The sequence below is a fragment of the Sylvia atricapilla genome, chromosome W (assembly GCF_009819655.1).
Source record: "Sylvia atricapilla isolate bSylAtr1 chromosome W, bSylAtr1.pri, whole genome shotgun sequence".
NCBI lineage: Eukaryota > Metazoa > Chordata > Aves > Passeriformes > Sylviidae > Sylvia > Sylvia atricapilla.
In genome coordinates, this window is record NC_089173.1 from 10,378,589 (window position 1) to 10,399,078 (window position 20,490).

The following is a 20,490-nucleotide window of genomic DNA, read 5'->3' on the forward strand; positions in this document are numbered from 1 at the left end:
CAGCATTCTCTTGTTAAATCGGAGTTTGTTCTATTTAGAATGCTATAACTAGCTTGAATTATTTTCCAGAGGGTACTGTATGTTGAGACCTCCTTAGGGACCTCTGTTTCAGGCCCAACTGACTTCCCTGAATCATTATAATTGGTAGAGTTGACCTCATTCTGTTCTATTACCAATACCAGGTTAGACCCTATTCCCTCGGGACTGTATAAAAGTGGTTCCTTTTTTATTAAAATCAAATTCCCTCTATCTCTTCCAGGTTCCCAATGCCTAATTCCCCAAGTTTTCCCAAACAGCCATTCTTGCTTGTCTGGCTGGGTGACATTAACATACAGGAAAGAGCAGGTTCCTATATAGGACATCTTTCCTGATGGGCCCCTCCATGGCTTAATGCATCCTACCAGTCCAAAATCTACTTTCAAGTATTCATCAGGTCCTCCCCCTGGCACCCAATCAGAGGCAATTGTTTCACAACCCCAGTATCCACAAAAATATTCTCCAGGTAAATTGCAATACCCTTTCCCGCGGTTTGAACTTGGACACATATAAAACCCCATCAGATTCAATACTTTTCCACAATGATCAATAGGAGTCATGTTACATAACCCTACCTCAAAATTTGGGGCCCTTATTGTAGTAATGGTTTGCAAGGTCTGGGAGTCATCCCATCTCGTTAAGGACCACTTAAATGGCTGGTGTGGTGATGCCTCAATTCCTCTCAGGTTCAACATTAATAAAATAAAGGACATCCATCCGGTCAGGTGGCGAGTATCATTGGGGGCATAGGAATGAGAGGTTGCCTGTGGATCCCTTCCCCTTACAGACAGTAACCCGTTCCTTCGCCTAGAGTCTTTATTATTCCCACTCCTGGGACAGCTCTTCGAGTATTGTTTTATTGTCCCACCCTGAGGGTTCTTTCCTCCACAGTCTTTTACTCCTCTGCCTTGCTCCTTGACTTGGGTGCTTCGAGCCACGAGGAGTACCATCTTCTCGGCAGCAGGGGTATTCTTCAGGAGGTCCCCTAGGGTGATTCTGCTGCCTCTTGACATAGGAGTCCCAGTTATGGCTTTTAACTGAGGGTGTATCACACCGGATCCCCTTCAGGCGTGTGCAACAGGTGCAATCTATAATCTCTACTATGAATGGGATAGGTTCATTGGGGTGATAGCAATAATATTTTGGCTCTATCTCCAATGCATAAATCTTCCACCACTCCTCTGATTGTTTCACTAACCCCTTATGTTCAACTTTATATTTTAGAATCCAATCAGTTATGTTTCGCTGCAGTACTCAGCAGGAGCTGCAAACTCCTCTGGGGGGGGTTCCTCGCCCACAATGACTCCACCACCTGTCCCCACAGACCTTACAAATATAGCAAACAAAAGGATAACAATTGCACTCTGGGTCTTTACACCTTATCTTAACATCAGAATTACAAATCAGTCCTTCCTCCGTATAGTGTGGTTCTGGTGCATATTCCACACGGTGTTTACTCATTGACGATCTTTCCTCTGGATCCTCAGCCTCAGGTCTCCAGGATTGCTTGTCACCTTCCACTCTGGGGTTGGCTCATTCACTGGCCCTTTAATTCTGTTAGCATGAGTCCACCCCTTTTCTGCTGTCCTGATTGCAGTTTCTGTGGTAAGCAATACAAGGTAAGGGCCTTCCCATTGTGGGGCCAAGGTTGCTTCTTTCCAGGATTTTATCATTAACCAATCTCCTGGTTGCACCTGGTGTAGTTTCAAATCTAGTGAGGGTCTCTGGGCTAACCTTCCTTTTCTCCACAGATTTTCCCTATACTTCATTAGGCTAGTAATATATACATTCATATTTTGATCCCTCAATTTTGGATGATCTTGTGGTTCCTCCATATTGTAGGACATTCCATACAACATTTCAAATGGGGATATTCCCATGTCCGAACTAGGTTGTGTCCGAATATTTAGCAATGCTAAGGGTAGGCATTTTACCCATGACAGTTTGGTCTCAATCATGAGTTTGGTCAATTGTTTTTTAATTTCCCCATTCATTCTTTCTACTCTCCCCGAACTTTGGGGGTGCCACGGAGTGTGATAATCCCACTGTATTCCCATTATTGCCATGGTTTCTTTAGTTATTTTGGATGCAAAGTGAGGCCCTCTGAGTCAATGGTTTCCGTGACCCCATATCTGGGAATGATCTGCTCTAATAGCATCTTGATCACTGTTTGTGCTGTTGCCCTTGCCCTAGGGAATGCCTCTACATAATGGGTTAGGTGATCTACTATTACCGATAGATATTTATACCTCCCGGTCTTCGGCAACTCAGTAAAATCTAGTTGGATATTAGCAAATGGCCGGTATGCTGTGGGTCGTCCCCCCATTAAGGATTTTCTTAAATTAGCTCTATTTACCTTCAGGCAAGTAACACACCCCCTCACTACCTGCTTTGCCAAGTCATCTACCCCGATGCACATGTGCTTGGTGGCAAATTGATCTACTAATGCTTGCGCCCCCCAATGTGTTTTACTATGTATTCTCCTCATAATGTCTGTGTGGACAGGGAGAAAAAGGAAATCTATTTTGGGGGTACTATCAAATTAATAGACTATGCTATGACAGAAACAAATTAGAAAATATGTACTATGGATGGAAAAATGTATTAATTAGAAAGGAACCTAAAACATGAGCTAAAACCACTTTCAGGAAACGAACCCATAATATTGGATCTCCTCAATCAGAATGACAGTAGAGCATGTTTACAATTTGATGAGACTTTCTGTTTTTAAAAAAAAATAAAGAAGGACTCGACCCTGAAAGTAAGGTGCAAATGATAACACAAGAATTAAGGAGACAGGAATCAGAGACAAAAAGAAAAAGAATTGAACAAGAAAGATTAAGAAACATTAAGTGAACATTATGAGCCATTAGAAAAACAATATAAAAATTGGGGATTACCTGCTCCAAATCAGAACCTATTTATAGATCTGATGCAGGAAATTGCCACTGAATTAGGTCTATCTAACTGTTGGATTTTCAGAGAATTAAAATCAGCAGAAAAATAGCCATGGAAAGGTGAAGGTTTGACTCCAGAACAACTCCTAAAATGGGACAATACCCAAATAGCAAAACTATTCAAAGACCTGAAGGGTGGATTCTAGACAAAAGAATCATTGGAATGATTTGTATGAGCAGGGAAAGTAAGGAATACACTGAATTGGTCGGCCACACCCCCTGCATATCCACCCTAGCAATAAATTCAAATAACAAATCTAAAGTCTGGCAGCCTGACCCCCCAAAGGGGTTTTGGAGCCAAGAAAAAAACGGAAAATTGTGAATGGTTTGAGTCAATTGGATTATATTGGTATAAGACTCCTGGAGCCAACCCTTACCAGTCCTTTGAAGAGTACTGCAAAGAGCCTGAAATGGTAAACATAAAGTGGAAAGCCCCTGATGGCATCTACTGGATATGTGGGGAAAAGCTTATAGTGAACTACCTCAAAAGTAGAAGAGATCTTGCACTTTGGGAATGATTAGGCCCTCATTTTTCAGTTTTACCCAGGACAAAAGGTAATCTGTTGGAGGCCCCACTATATGAAACCTTAGACAGACAGAAAAGAGATTTGAAAAAAGGCTGCTTTTAGCAGGGGGAAGTAAAAAATGGAGAGAAGAGGAATGGCCTGCTGAAAAAAAAATAACAAAATATTATAGTCCTGCAACTTGGGCAAATGATGGGAATATCAAACCCCTATCTATCTTTTAAATAGAGTGATGAAATTACAGGCAGTGGTAGAAATAGTCTCCAACCACACCTCAGAGGCTTTGGAATTACTGGCCAAACAGCATTCTCAAATGAGGGCGTTTGTGTATCAAAATAGGTTGGCCCTCGATTACTTATTGGCAGAAGAAGGGGGAGTCTGTGAAAAATTCAGTGAATCAGAATGTTGTATTAAAATTGATGATTATGGAGAAACAATAAGAAGATTGGCAGCTGAAATTTGTGCCTGTCCAGAAATGGAATTCTATACTTCAGGCCTCATGGTGGGACCAGCTGTTTGGGCAAGATATCTGGTAGAAAAAGGTAATATTTTTTATCTTATGATCAATAGCCAGAACCATATTTCTACCTTGTCTCATCCCCTGTTTCATTCGGCTGATTCACTCAGTGGTACGAGGCATGCAAATTGCTGCTTTACCCACTGACCCTGAACTAGCTGAAGGAAAGACTGGACAGCTTTCCAAAGCATCTAAGTTAATGAAATTAAAAGTGAGAAGCAAAGCAGCAGAAGCCTTGGAAAAATTTGAAAATAAAGTCAAGGAAAAAATTTATCCTTCCAGAAATACTGTGAGATAACACAGGATGAATGGGACAAATATGAGGCTAATTGATAAATGGAAAACTAAGATCTGTAGAACACGAATTTATTGGATAAATAAAAAGGTGGGGGACTGTGGTAAATGTAATGGATAAATTCGTGTATCAAAGATTTGGTTTATTAAAAGCTACTCCACAGCATCTCCGAGATTCCAAGACCTGTGGTGCAAGCTGTGAAACCACAACATTTGCAACAGAAATGACATGGCCGGACTGGAGATGGCCCATTCATCAGGGATGGGCCTCCACTTCACAGCTGCTCGACATCTGATATCAATCTTGATAGGGGATCCAGAGGATGACCAAATCAGCACCCCAAAGACGAGATCCAGGAAGACTATCAATGTCTTGTCATACTTACGGGAACCCCTTTCAAGACCTCGCTTGGAAATAAAGAGATACATGAATATTTGGACTTTCAATGGACTTAGCCTCAGGGCGAATAAACCGTACAAAAACTGTACGCCGAGACCCAGTGATGTGTGGTTGAGGTTGGATGGTACCGTTGTTACTGTCACTCTGCCCACCCAGCATTCGATCGATGTTGTCCAATTTTATTGTGGCTTTTTAATTGTTTTTTTTTAATTTGCTAAATAAATTCTGTTATTTTGAATTGGCTTCTTATCATTTATAACACTCATTTTGCAATTTCTTCCTCTATTCCTTACTGAACTCTTCTCCACAGCTGGCTGTGACAGCTTTTTCAGCATTTGCAGTCCATTCTGTCACCTCAGAGTAATCTCTCAGCCAAAAGCATCTCAGGGGAATCATGTTATTGACAAGACAATATGCCAGAAAGTTTTCCAGCTATCTTCTCACATTAATATTTCCAACCTATCAGTCCTAATTTTTTCTTCAAATCCTCTAATTGTTCCTCATCTCCTAGTTAATCAGGTTTCTAGAACTGAAAGGCATATTCCAGATACAGCTGTATCAGAGGGATCTCTATCCCTTTCATCAGCTGATGCCATGCCTGACTGCTCTAACTCCAAAATTCCATGGGGCTTTTTTCCTCTTCAGTACCACATCCCCATGTTGCTTGATTCACTATCTCTGATCATATTCACACATTTCAAACCCTTCTCTGCTATTACACATTGTACTGCTCACTTCCAGAGGATCAGAGTGGCTGAGGCCATAGGGGAGCTCTAGGGAACCCCTTATTCAGCCCCTGTTCCATCAGGGCCATCCAAAACCCTGAATTGTGTCCAGAGAGCCTTTGGGTACCTCCAAGGAGGGCGAGTTCACAGCCTCTCTGGGAAATCTTTTCAATGATCAATTTTCTACCATTGCTGCCAGAAATTCATGTGGCCTGTTTTATATTATTTCAGTGCCACTTGCTGAGGATTCAGTGTGAGTTTTCCTAAATATTATTGAGAATGAAAAATCATCATTGACAAGTATCCATAGCAACCTGCCACATCCTTTGATCTACTGATCATTCCACTTTTATTCAGGGATCTTTTAAACATGCTGGCTACATGACCAGGGAAACTGTGGACAAAATACTTTCGTCAATAAAACATGCAAGCAAAGAAAATTTAAGAAACTGCAATTAATTCCTCTGTTCATGTAAAGCTAACTTTAAATAACGAAATCCACTTATATAGGAGCATGTAGATCTGCATTGCAGAATCTTGCTCAACCAGAGTATTCTGACTAAATAAATTATCTCAATTCTAAGAGCAAATCACTAATAAAAAGAAAAACAAATTTTTTTAAAAAAATTAATCTTAGTCTGACCTACAGGACCACTGATACCTCCAGTCCAAACAAAGCAGACATTGTCTCATCACTCCAAAGAGACTCCCTCTCTTATGGAAAATCCAATTTGTACTGCAGCCAGGAATGAAAGAAATACTCTTTCAAAAAGCTGGAAGGGAAAAGTCACCTATCCTGCTGTTCCACCTGGCTGGCTGCTGCTCTCTTGCTTGCAAAATGAGCAAGATCTGTTCTCATGTCCTTGGGCTTCCTTCTAACAGCTCCCTATGGTAACCTGGCTTTCCTTCCCCACACACAGCTCCAGATTTTCAGTCCACGGATTTTCAGGGGGGAAGAAAATAGAGAAAGGGGAAAAAAAAGAGCAGGCAGCAGTGAAGCAGGCCTGAGCTAGCAAAGCAAAAGCCGAAGCAGGAAAAGAAAGAAAAACTGCAGGCACCCACCCAAGAGGGCGGGGGCAGCTGCCAGACATAACAATGCATCCAAGATATAGGATGGATATATGGGATAGGAGGCAGGTCAACCCAGAACATTCCACCCCTTATCCCATATATCCATCCAATTAAAACTTTCATCTCACTTACTCAGACCTTTAACACTTACACATTTCCGTCCGTCTTACTTGCTCAGACCTTTGACACTTATATGTTTCCTTGTTTTATGTCTAACTGATCTAATGCGCAGACAATGGTAGTAACACTCAGCACATATCAATCTTACCCCATATTCAGATCTCCCTGAGGTACACATCGCATTGTTCCATCTTTCTGCATTATCCACCATGTACAACCCGGTCCTTGAGCAGAGACAACTCCACGGATGGGTTTGCCTGTACTCGAGTCAGGGTTGATCCATACTGTCTTTCCCAACAAAACTCTAACATGGGCCACTGGGGCTTTATCTCCATCTACTACATTAAGGTGCTGGGACTGAGCAGGACCCGCTCGGTTGGTGGAACCTCGAGTGTTAACTAACCAGGTGGCTTTTGCTAAATGCTGCTCCCAGTTTTTTAAGGACCCTCCACCCAATGCCTTCAGGCTGGTTTTTAACAACCCATTGTACCTCTCCACTTTACCTGCGGCTGGTGCATGGTAGGGGATATGATATACCCATTCAATGCCATGTTCCCTAGCCCAGGTTTTAATAAGATTTTTGAAATGAGTCCCATTGTCTGACTCAATTCTCTCGGGAGTGCCGTGCCTCCAAAGGACCTGCTTTTAAGGCCCAGGATGGTGTTGCGGGCTGTAGCATGAGACACAGGATAGGTTTCCAACCATCCTGTGGTGGCTTCTACCATGGTCAGCACATGACGCTTGCCTTGGTGGGTTTGAGGCAGTGTGATGTAATCAATCTGCCAGGCCTCCCCATACTTGTACTTAGACCACCGCCCTCCATACCAGAGAGGCTTCATCCGCTTGGCTTGCTTAATGGCAGCGCACGACTCACAGTCACTGATAACTTGAGAAATGCTGTCCATGGTTAAATCCACCCCTCGGTCTCGTGCCCACTTATAGGTGGCATCTCTACCTTGGTGACCTGAGGCATCATGGGCCCATCGTGCTAGAAATAACTCTCCCTTGTGCTCCCAGTCAAGATCTATCTTCAACTCCCCTATCTTTGCAGCTTGATCTACCTGCTGATTATTTTGCTGCTCCTCATTAGCTCTACTCTTGGGGACATGGGCATCTACATGGCGAATCTTCACAGGTAGGTTTTCTAACCGGGCAGTGATATCTTTCCACTCTTCAGCAGCCCAAATTGGTTTATCTCTACGCTGCCAGTTCGCCTCTTTCCATTTCTTCAGCCATCCCCACAGAGCATTGGCTATCATCCAAGAATCAGTGTATAGATAGAGCCTTGGCCACTTCTCTCTCTTTGCAATATCTAGGGCCAGTTGAATGGCTTTGAGTTCAGCAAATTGACTGGATCCACCCTCTCCTTCAGTGACCCCTACGACCTGTCGTGTGGGGCTCCATACAGCTGCCTTCCACCTCCGACCCATCCCTATGACACGGCAGGAACCGTCGGTGAATAAAGCGTAACATATTTCCTCTGCTGGCAACTGGTCGTATGGCAGAGCTTCCTCAACCCGGGTCACTGGTTCTTGTTCTTCATCTGCAACACTGAAACTTTCACCTTTGGGCCAGTTTGTAATTACTTCCAAAATTCCAGGGCGATTCAATTTCCCAACTTGAGCGCGTTGTACAATGAGGGCAATCCACTTGCTCCAGGTAGCACTGGTGGCATGGTGGGTGGAGGGAACCTTTCCTCTAAACAGCCACCCTAGCACCGGTAGTCGGGGTACCAGGAGGAGTTGTGCTTCCATACCTATAACCTCTGAGGTGGCCCGAACCCCTTCATAGGCTGCTAGAATTTCCTTTTCTGTTGGAGTATAGCTGGCTTCCGACCCTCGGTAACTTCGACTCCAAAATCCCAGTGGTCGGCCTTGAGTCTCCCCAGGCACCTTCTGCCAAAGGCTCCAGGACAGACCGTGGCTCCCGGCTGCAGAATAGAGCACGTTCTTCACGTCCGGTCCCGTCCTGACTGGGCCAAGGGCTACCGCGTGAGCAATCTCCTGTTTAATCTGAGTAAAAGCATGTTGCTGCTCAGGGCCCCACTGGAAAGTGTTTTTCTTGCCAGTTACCAGGTGGAGAGGGCTCACAATCTGGCTATACTCTGGAATATGCATCCTCCAAAAACCTATGACACCTAGGAAAGCTTGTGTCTCCTTCTTGTTAGTTGGTGGAGACATCGCTGTGATCTTATTGATGACATCAGTGGGAATCTGACGCCGTCCATCTTCCCACTTAATTCCCAGGAACTGAATTTCTCTAGCAGGTCCTTTAACTTTGCTCTTCTTGATGGCAAAGCCAGCTTTCAGGAGAATCTGGATAATCTTCTCTCCTTTTTCAAACACTTCAGCTGCAGTGTTCCCCCACACAATGATGTCATCGATGTATTGCAGATGTTCTGGAGCCTCACCTTCTTCCAATACAGTTTGGATCAATCCATGACAAATGGTAGGACTGTGCTTCCACCCTGGGGCAGTCGATTCCAAGTATACTGCACACCCCTCCAGGTGAAAGCAAACTGAGGCCTGCATTCTGCAACCAGAGGAATGGAGAAAAAGGCATTGGCGATGTCAATAGTGGCATACCACCTTGCTGCCTTGGACTCCAGCTCATACTGGAGTTCCAGCATGTCCGGCACGGCAGCACTCAGCAGTGGAGTCACTTCATTCAATGCCCTGTAGTCCACAGTCAACCTCCATTCTCCACCCGACTTGCGCACAGGCCAGATGGGGCTGTTAAAGGGTGAGTGGGTTTTACAGACCACCCCTTGGCTCTCCAACTCACGAATCATTTTGTGGATGGGAATCACTGCATCTCGAACTGTTCTATACTGCCGTCGATGCACTATAGAAGTGGCGATTGGCACCTGCTGATCTTCCACCTTCAAGAATCCTACAGCAGATGGGTCATCTGATAGTCCAGACAGGGTGTTTAGTTGCTTAACACCCTCTGTTTCTACAGATGCTATTCCAAATGCCCATCTGAATCCCTTTGGGTCTTTGAAATACCCATTCCGAAGGAAGTCTATGCCCAGAATACACGGGGCCTCTGGGCCGGTCACAATCAGGTGTCTCTGCCAGTCCTTTCCAGTCAGGCTCACCTCAGCCTCCAACAAAGTCAACTCTTGTACTCCCCCTGTCACCCCGGCAATGGAAATTGGTTCTGCCCCCACATGTTCCAATGGCACCAAAGTACGTTGTGATCCAGTGTCAACCAAAGCCTCATGTCTCTGTGGCGCCAATGTGCCAGGCCATCGAATCCACACAGTCCCAAACACACGATTCTCCCAAACCTGGCTAGAGGCAGGGCCCCTCTAAGCCTGATTATCTTTCTTTCCTTGGACATATGTCCTAGAGGTTCCCTCCAGGGGATCAGACATATCATCATCGTCCCGGCTGCAGACAACTGGTGCTGCTCTCTGTTTAGTAGGACTTCCTCTTTGAATCCTACTTTCTTTCAATTTACGCACCCGTTGTGCCAGAGCAGCAGTGGGTTTTCCGTCCCACCTCCTCATGTCCTCCCCAGCTTCACGCAAGAAGACCCACAACTCGGTTCGCGGAGTGCGCCTTCTCTCCCCAACAGAGGTACGCCCACGTTGAACACCAGGGTCTCTAATTTGAATGGCCGAAATTTGGAGGAAGTCCTCCCTAATCTCTTCCCTGAGTTTTTTGTGATTTTCTTCTAATTTATCTTCCAATTTCTGCAGTCGTGTTTCCACAGCTGCAATCCTGGCATGAGTTGGGCCGTGTACTCAATCAGCATATGCTCGAAGCTTTTTTGCCATATCGAGCACGATTTCATATGTCTCCTCCTGCTTCATTATTGCTAGAGCAGAAGCGTATTCAGATGGTCCAAGTCGTACAAGTTTTTGCCACATCACGGGTGTACATGGTACCAAGTCTGGGTTCTTAGTGTTTAGGTCATCTCAGAATATAATCTCCGCCACTTCCATTTCTCTCAAGCGTTGGATCCCTTGTTCTATGGTCTTCCATTGGGTCTGCTGCATGTAGAGATCGTCTGCACACAGGTATCTTTGTGCCACACTTCCCAGGACTCGTTCCCAGAGACTGCAAGGGGTAGCCACCCTCATCATTCCTTGGTCAATAACTGGATCATGTGACAGGGAGCCCAAATGCCTTGCTTCAGTGCCATCCAGAATTGTAGCTTCGCCTGCAGCATCCCAGAGACGGACTAACCAACTAATTATAGACTCATCTGGTCGTCGAGTGTAATCCTTTCTCAAACCTCGGAGGTCCTTCAGGGAAAAAGCATCAATAGTGGGTCCTGATCTTGTGCCAGCTGGTTGGACATTTGATCCATTTGGTCCGGCTCCCAGTCGGGTGTCAGTTGGTTCAGCTTCTGATTTTATATCAGTTTGTCCAGCTTCTGATTGGGTGTCCTCGGGAGGCCTTGAGGGCCCTTCACCTGCATCATCCTCTACTGGTCGATCAGTCTTTCGTGCTCTCTTTGCCCCTGCGACTGCCAGTGTCTTAGACTCCCTGTCTGGTTTAGCTGTTGGCCTTGAGCCCAGGATATTAGCTGCAGCCTGAGTGACTGGGGTGGTAACTAGCTTATCTCCCCGTTCCCTTTCTTTTATCTGCTGTCCTTCAGTATCTAGCAGAGTACGGGAAACATATGCCAGGGCCCAGCTCTCTGCAGTAATCCTTTTCTCCTTAGTATTACCATGGCACTTCTCTTTCAAATACTTTTCCACCTCAGCTGGGTTCTGAATTTGTTCAGATGGGAAGTCCCAGACTATAGGATGAGAAAATTCCTTTAAAATTTGGCCTATATCTTCCCATTTCCCACTCCACTCAAGATTCCTCTTTGTGGGCTTTACCCCTAAATCAGGAGTCTCATTAGCTCTTTTAGAAATCTCAGCTTTTATTTTATATAAACTGCAGACAGTATAGAGTAAACTTACTAGATTAAATGCCGGAAAGATGGTCTCTTTAACACTCAGGGGAAACTGAACATTTTCTAAAAGAGATGTAAAAAGTTCAAAGGAGAAGAGGGAAGACAGAGGCTGAAAAAACTCTCCCCCTGATTCTCCCCTAACAAACTGAATGCGCCACCATAACAATGAACTATACACTCCTGGAACAGATTTGAGCATCTAAACAGCCCTCCTATAAAGCATCACAAGCAAGCCCAGCCCAATGAATATTCTGGTTAGTGCCCCACGGCCCCAAAAACTACGTATTAGTAGCAATACCAGAGCTTTTTCTAAGTAAAGGAATAACCCTAGGTACCACAGAGGTATTAAAACCTCAAAAATCTCTGGGGACCAGAAATATTGGCAGGCTTTCACCCTGAATGACATTATGAATCCAGAAAAAAACATCCCAATACACCCACAAAACAACTAGAACCACCAATATTATTATTAAGGTTTTTTCCACTTTCTCTGGCCTGTTTCCCGGCCAATGCACCAAGAAATGTCCTGGTTTAGAATAAATTAGGGAAGAACCTCCAAAAGAAGTCCCCTAAACCAAAACCTCCACCACTCCTTCCCCCCCCAGCCCTGGGTTCAGGAAGGAAAATACCTTGGAGGAAAAGTGGAAAAAACGGTTTATTGACAATGAAAAAGAACACTCCCCGACACCGAAAGTGGGCAAAGGTTACTGTGATGATGAGGAGGGTGTGGCGACGTGTCTCTGGCAGGCCCGGGACTTTTCCACCTTCTCAGGTCAGGTCAGGTCAGGTGCTGGTTCAAACCTTGGGGGGGAAGGGGGAGAAGGAAGGAAGGAGGGAAAGAAAAAAAAAACCTAACAGAAGCAGTGGAACGGAAAAAAACAAAACCCGCAGCAGGGGCAGCCAGAAAGCGGGGGGGGGGGGGGGGGGGGGGGAGGGGAGAAAATAGAGAAAGGGGAAAAAAAAGATCAGGCAGCAGCAAAGCAGGCCTGAGCTAGCAAAGCAAAAGCCAAAGCAGGAAAAGAAAGAAAAACTGCAGGCACCCGCCCAAGAGGGTGGGGGCAGCTGCCAGACATAACAATGCATCCAAGATATGGGATGGATATATGGGATAGGAGGCAGGTCAACCCAGAACAACACGTGAACAGTAGTCCTAGAATCCATAACTGTGGTGTAACATACACAATAAATGGCTTCTACTGGAATGTAAACAACAAATGGCGTCTGCTGAACTGATTCCAGGTGTGTGGTTCAGAAGCCCTGAGCTCCTGCCCTGGACTTCCCCCCTGCTGATGCCGCCGTTCTTGCTGAAGTGCGTGCGCGGCTCGCTGGATGCCAGCTCGAGCAGCTCGTTCCACTCGCGCTCCCACTCCTCCGTGTATACCAAACCTGACTATGGGGCACAAAGAAATGCTGTCACTGCTCTGCTCACACACCGTGTAAGCAGAGCTCTCTAGCGGGGTTTGCAACTAACTTGAGTTTCACACGTGACTCATTTCAGTATCTTGGACCATAAATAGTTCAATATTTCTACTCAGGTGAAAGAATATTAACTTATTAAAAAGACCTAAAATTCTAGCTGTAGAGTTAGCACATTCACTTGCCTGCCTGTAGGCTTACTCCTGAAATTCACTTTTCTAGCCACTGCTTAGGCACAGACATCTTCAGGAAATAGTAACATGCTGATGGTACAGCTTTTAATCAAAAGTCAAACCAAATTTACAGATGATTTTAGTTAGAACACTTTCACCCAATATTTGGCCATAGCTTTAAAAATCCTAATTTGAAATTCTGGGAGATCTTTCCTAAATGGGTTTCCCTCTCTCTTGTGGATTTCATTTCCACTCATCTTAAATGCTTTTGATAGCTAAATTACACATTTAATTTTCTACGGGTTCCAAATGCATCTTAGACCTTTTAGGCACAAAACTCTGCATAGTTATACCCACAAAGCTACAAACACATTTGCATTCTGGTGTGAAAATTTCAAATAAAAGTATCTCTTTCCTCATACAAAATGCCAGCATGAGGAATTTGATATTAATTAAAACTTTCACAGCAAACTTCAGAAGAGTGCTTTTAACCCTAATTGATATTAACAAGTCTGTCTTTGGGCCATATAGACCTCCTTATTCTGCTGAGTCTGTTGCCATCTCCATCTTCTTTTCAGTGCTTTCCTTTCAGCTCCACTTCTCATCATAGTATAGAGGGCTTTCCGTAACACAAGGTCCCGGTCGTGAAATCCCCACATTCCTGAGGCAGCACAAGATGACCCTCAGTTTTAAAGAAGCTACAGTGAAATAGAAAGAGCTAACACATAATTGAAGAGTCTCCCTGGCAAATAATTCACTCACTATTTTCAAGGTTTCCAAAAGGAAGTCATTGTAAATAAGCCAATGAACAAGAGGGAGTTCCAATCATTTTAAACTCTGATTAAGGAACAACCAAGGATTTGAGCTGGTTCAGTGTTTGCTTGCAGGCAGCTCCAGCTTTGCTGCAAGCCATGGAATATTCAGTGCACAGGTTGGTTTTACCTGAAGTTGCCAGCAGGCACAAGGATGTTAATGAGCACTGCAGGCACCTCTCGGAATCATGGACAGTCTTGGCCCCCAAAGGCTCTGGCTCTTACACAGCAGGAAATTTCCTTTGGTTTCAATACCAAATGAAGAGACAAGTTTTCAAGATGATAAAATGTCCAAAAATACAACCAGCCACAGGCTTTCAAGTTCATTTTAAGATAATGAAACATCTTTATATGGTTTGGAATAGTAACCTACACCAAAAGGAAGCAGAGCTGTCCCAGTCCTGTGCCTATGTTTCAGTCACCACATTGTCAGCTGCTGGGCTCAGGTCACAATACTCCAAACATTTGCAGTAATTAACATACAAAACAAAGTAGACAAAGATAAAAGGATCCTTGGAAATAGCAAAACCTCTTTTCTTACTACTTCTTTCAACAAGAGGAGTTTCTTCAAAATATTAAAAATTCCAGTGTTTTTAAAAAGTCAATCTTTGGAGTACTTTTGGTGGAATTTTTAAGCAACTGTAAAAAATCTAACTTTCCTCACACTAGATTAGGATGTGGAAAGCACATCAAAGGTCTTCAGCTTCACAGGCTTCTACTGATTTGCAGAAAGGCTTAAATAATCTTGATTTAATTTATCAATTGTGTAGGTGAATCCGTAGACAGCTGGGACAAGGAATTCCGCCAACCTGTATATTCTAGAACGTGGTTTTATTGCAAGGGTCGTGGGTAAAAAGGCCTTGCCTTCAGCCACCAGCCTCGGCTAAAGGGAAGTCCCAAAGAGAGAGGGAGAAAGAACAGCGGGGTATGAGCTAAGTGAGAAGGGAGCGAGAGACCAAAGTGGCAGGGGGAAGACAGCAGGAGTAGGGGGAAGAGCAAGGGTAAGAGTTAAGAGGATAGGTAAGAGTTAAGAGGTAAAAGAGTTAAGAGAGTTAAGAGAGCTAAGAGTAGCGGGAAGGAGAGGAGGAAGAGGTAAGAGAGCGAGGTCTTTGTTACAATACAGTATATCTTCTTTTGTGATGAATATTCTAATTTACAGTGACCAACCAATACAAGACACAAAATCCTATAGAATCTACATACAGCCTATAAGAACTACTATATTACCATACTGTGTTATATTTTAAACTCTAAAAACTACTCTTTAGACTTCTGTTTTGATACATTGACCTTTGGATCCCTTAGCCAGCAGAAATGTATTGTTCAATCAAAAGGGATTCTCCTTCAGCTAGCTAGGCTATTGTTTTCAGGTTATATAGTAACTAAGACTCAGTATCCTACAACTCAAAGTAAGCTTTCATTTCTATTTCGATTATAGGTTTCATATTTTCAGAATCTTTTGCTAAGCAATCATATTTATAAGGTTTCCCTGATTCATCTTCCCCAACACAATTGGAAATTATTTTCATTCACCCCAAATGCTGTTTCATATATGCCTAAACTCTATAAGGAACTAACAGAGATAATAGCTTGACACTGCATTCTTGAAACAGCAGAGAACTGTCTGTAGAAAATCAGGCGAATGAATGAAATTCCTTGCACATAATGAGGACAATCCTGCAGAAGCACCTGGAATTTGCCTGTTCCAGTATTTGCCTGTTCCACACCTGTTAGACTAGGAACACGAAAAATATAAGGAAAATACCGATCACTGGTGTCTGTGATACATGGGTTTGGATACTGTTTTGGTTATACTTTTATACCCTGAGAAACGTTTTCCTTTCCTGCTTTAGGCATGCTTCAGGAAACAACACTACAGCGAGATGTGAAGGACATACTGCTCCAGAATCAGACTTTTAATGCAAATCTTTCGATCTCATGTGTTTCTGAGCTTAGTCTGGGGCTAGAGCAGAGCAGTGAATATTTCTGGCAAAAGGTTTCCTGCCCAGACTGTCCCTTACCCAGAGAGGCAGCATGCAGAAGGCAGTTTCCATCACCCATTGTGGCCAGGGGCAGCAGGCGCTTGCAGCTTGTGCACACTGTAGACCACCAATTGAGGCGTCCTGCAAAGGAAACAAACACCTGTTACGGGAGAGAGGAACCTGCAACAGCAGCAGTGCCCTGTGCAGGTAAACACAGAGCAGGAGGGGTAACCATGAGCATCCTCTTGAGCAAATAACCTTTAATGGAATGGCAGAATTCAAAACGGAAAAGATAAGAAATGAGGCAGATAAACTATTCTCTACATGGATCTAGAAAAGAAAAGACCACCATTAACTGATTTGCATCTTCCAGCCTCATATGCTGAATCCAGGGATGGATTTCCAAGGAGTTTATTGCCTTAATGCTATTATGAGCCTTGCTGTCAGTTCCTAAACATAATCGACATTCGGCTCTCACACATGCATGACAGGTTATATTAAGGTAATAAAGGAATTTTTCTTATGTCAACAGACGGAAGTAATATTGTGGTTGGATAGGGATAGGCGAGCGGAAGATCTCGGGCTGTAACGGGAAGGAAAGAAATACCCCAACCCCCCTAAGATAAGCTATCACCACAAGAATGTAAGCTCTACTAACATGTGCCAGTACTTTTCCACTCCTCCTTCTAACCCAGGAAATGTAGCAATACCCCTCTGACGTAGTAAAGACCCCAGAGTATATAAACTACATTTTTGAGTTAATAAAAGCCTTTTGTAACCGTCTACCACGTTGGTGAATGCGCTTGTTACTAGGCACGGCGGTACCAGCAGAATGTACACGCCGTGCTGTCTGTTCTGAAGACCAAGCCTCCACAGTTGCAGAAAAGAAACAGCAACAAGTGGTGCCGAAAGCCCGGGAAAGAAAGGAGACCTTGGCGGACGGGATCTGCGCTTGGAAAGGACACAGCGGCAGTGGCGGCCGGCCCGACCTACTGCGAAGGAGAAGAAAAAAGGGGGACGCCCCAAGGGACCCGCGAACGGCATGGAAGGCTTAGCGAAGGTCGTAAGTTCGATTGCAGCCCACTCAAACGTACAGTGGGACCAAAGGGATTTATTTCTTGCTATTGCAAGGTTATTGGATTTAGGCGCGATTACACGCCCCATAGACATATTAAATTCAGAGGGTTGGGAGAGATATACCGCTGCCCTGGCTGAAGATACAAAAGCCACCGGCAGTGGAAAAGTTTTAAAAGCATGGGGAAAAGTTGAGAAAGCGTTGCGGAAAGCAATAGAAGAACAAGAAACTTGGAACGCTGCAAAAACGTGTTTATTTGCCGTTACGCAGCCGGGGAAAGGGGAGCGTGGGACCGCGGGAACCCCCGGAGGGATGCAGGGAGCGAGGGAGGGGGGCTACTGTGCCGCGGAACCCCCCGAGGACATGCGGGAAGCGGACGCGTTAACCCCCTCCCCGAGCACATGCCTGAACCCCCCGGAGCCCACAGGAGAACCCCAGACCCTCCCACGGAAACCCCCGGATCCGAAACCCCCCAAAAAAAACGTGGTTTTCCCGATCGTTCCTCCCTGCTGCGTCCAGGGTCTGAGTGTATCCGGTAGCGGCACCTCGCCGGGTTCGGCGGCGCTCCCGCCAAATGCGCCGGCTAGCGACCCGCCGGCAGGGGAACGCACGCGGTTTTTCTGGGGACAACTCGCGCGGGAAGCGCGGGACGCCGAGCGGGCAGCAGGCGCCGGGGCACGAGCGGCGGCGGCGGCGCCGCCATGCTGGGATGGCGCCGACCGTCCAGCGCAGGGGCGGGGCGGCCAACCGCTGCCACCACCACCGCCATATGGCCAAGATGGCGCCGACCGTCTAGCGCGGGGGCGGGGTGGCCAATTGCCGCTGCCGCCGCCGCCATGTGGCCAAGATGGCGCCGACGGTCCAGAGCGGGGGCGGGGCGGCCTACCGCATGGCGCGGAAAACCCGGAAGCGCGAAACCCCGCGACCGCGCATGCGCAGCAGACCGGAAGAAGTCCAGACCTGCCGGTCTACACAGCGCACGCGCGGGAGAGCGAGGGGGGGCGGACACGTGATCGGAAGCCGCTCCCAATGTCACCTTAAAAGGGAGGGGGCGAGCCCAGGGGGTGGGAATGGGACCGCCCCCACGAAACACGCCGGCGCCACCCCCGGGAGGAGTGGAGGGGCCGGGCGCGGGAGGCGGAACGGGGCCGAACCCAAGGGGACGACCGAACCCACACGCGGAAGGCGAAATGGGGGCAGAGCCCGACAAAAAGGCATAGCAAACCGGAAGCCTACCACCAGTTCTCTTCCGACACAGAAGGGAGCCACAGCTCCGCGGCTAGTTATACAGAGAGCTCCGAGTCCGATACGGAAACGGAGATAACAGAATTTATGAGATTTACAGCGAAACCGAGCAAAGCTTTTAACAATGTAAGGAAACAAACTCAGTACAAACTAACCGATTGGGGTTTGTCGCCAGACGACAAGCCAGCCCAGATTACTACCCACATCAGCCGTTCAGGTGGGTCATGAGACACCTTACCAGCGACAAGGTGCTCAGAGACATCACCACACCAAACACTCCATCCTTCGTGCTCCGTATTACTGATCTGTTTCCTTGACAACCAAAGGTAGATCCCTATTCTCCACACTCATCACACATGTACCTATCCTATTGGTGCCCAGCTTCAAACGGAGGAAAAAGTTATTGTAACAACCCCGGGTGGGGGTATTGTGGGCATTGGGGCTGCGAAACCATAGTAACAGATGCCAGGCCGTCAGGGCCTGGATGGGACCCACAAGAGCCCGACAAGTTCCTACAGTTCACCTGGGCACCTGCAGGTTGTAAAACACCTCTCTTTGTGCATGGAAACTCCTACCGAAACAGCTATAAAATCCCTAAATTTCGAAAATGCATATACTATAACATGACAGTCTTGCAGCCCAATCATCCTAGTTGGACAGTGGGTAAAGCATGGACAGTGGTCCTTCAAGGGTCGAAAAAGTGGGTGAATGTGCGAATTACCAGGCTCCAACCCTCAGCACCCCGAGCGGTTGGACCCAACAAGATAATTAAAAGCACGCAGACAAAGAGAAACATGACCTACCCCAAAGCTGTACCCACAAGCATCACCAAAATCCCAACTAGCGATGCAAAAGCCTTTCAGATGGACCGTTTAGCCAGGTCAGACCCAGACCCAATCCTTCGTATGTTAGAAGCTACCTTCCTATCCCTGAACGAATCTAACCCTAACCTAACCAATTCCTGTTGGCTTTGTTATGATGTCCAACCCCCTTTCTATGAAGGAGTTGCTTTAAACACCCCATTCAGTTACTCCACAGCTGATGCACCTCACCAGTGCAGATGGGACACACCCCGCAGAGGTATTACCCTAAGTCAAGTCACAGGCCGAGGCAAATGCTTTGGTAATGCAACCCTAGCTGAGCGAAAAGGGAATGTCTGCACCAGAGTTGTAAAGCCTAACAGAAAGAATAATAAGTGGGTAATTCCAGCTGCGTCTGCAATGTGGGTTTGTCAGAGATCTGGAGTAAGTCCGTGTGTATTTCTTCCCAAGTCTGATGATTCTAACGACTTCTGTGTCCAAGTTCTGATTGTTCCTAGGGTCCTGTACCACTCAGACAAAGAAGTGTACAGCCTTTTCGAAGAATCCAGCAGACTCCACAAAAGAGAGATACTGACAAGTGTAACTATCGCAATGCTGCTCGGCCTAGGAGCAGCCGGTACGGTCACAGGTGTTTCGACCCTAGCAACCCAACATCAAGGTCTGTCTCAGCCAGAAATGACCATAGACGAGGACTTGCAGAGGATCGAGAAGTCCATTTCCTATTTGGAGAAGTCAGTTTCTTCGCTTTCAGAAGTGGTCCTGCAGAACAGGCGAGGACTGGACCTCCTGTTCAATGCAGCAAGGAGGTCTGTGTGCCGCCTTGAAAGAGGAATGCTGCTTCTATGCGGACCACACCGGAGTCGTCAGAGACTCCATGGCAGAACTCCGAAACAGACTGGCTCAGAGACAGAAAGATAGGGAAGCTCAGCAAGGCTGGTTCGAATCCTGGTTTAACCAATCCCCATGGTTAACCACTTTAATATCCACTTTGGTAGGCCCATTGGCAATGCTACTTTTAGCTGTTACCTTCGGACCATGCCTGCTGAACAAGATAGTCTCATTTGTCAAAGCTCGCCTAGATCAGACTAACATTCTGTTCATAGGCCAACATGAAATGCTGTGAATTTATCAGGGAACATTGCCAGTCACAAGATTTTCCAAACCTGTCTGGCAAAAAACTTACTCAGGTTTCCAAATTCCTTCTTCCCTTGTTAAATCCTAACCTTCTACCTCATTTAGTGCCTATATCTATATCTATATATATGTATAACTACCTCGTTCTTTTGTAAAAGAGGGGGGGGGGGAGATGTGGTTGGATAGGGATAGGCGAGCGGAAGATCTCGGGCTGTAACGGGAAGGAAAGAAATACCTCAACCCCCCTAAGATAAGCTATCACCACAAGAAT

General features: G+C 45.9%; 1 protein-coding gene across 1 annotated transcript in view; it reads right to left on the reverse strand.

Moving 5' to 3' along the window:
• Positions 1 to 10,395: 10,395 nt before the first annotated feature.
• The window catches only part of LOC136373408 (OTU domain-containing protein 7A-like), a 76,315-nt gene continuing 66,220 nt past the window's right edge, over positions 10,396 to 20,490 (reverse strand). The window contains 4 exon segments of the mRNA XM_066338314.1: positions 10,396 to 10,469; positions 12,831 to 12,951; positions 13,684 to 13,811; positions 15,984 to 16,085. Of these exon segments, the coding sequence (XP_066194411.1) occupies positions 10,396 to 10,469; positions 12,831 to 12,951; positions 13,684 to 13,811; positions 15,984 to 16,085 (425 nt within the window).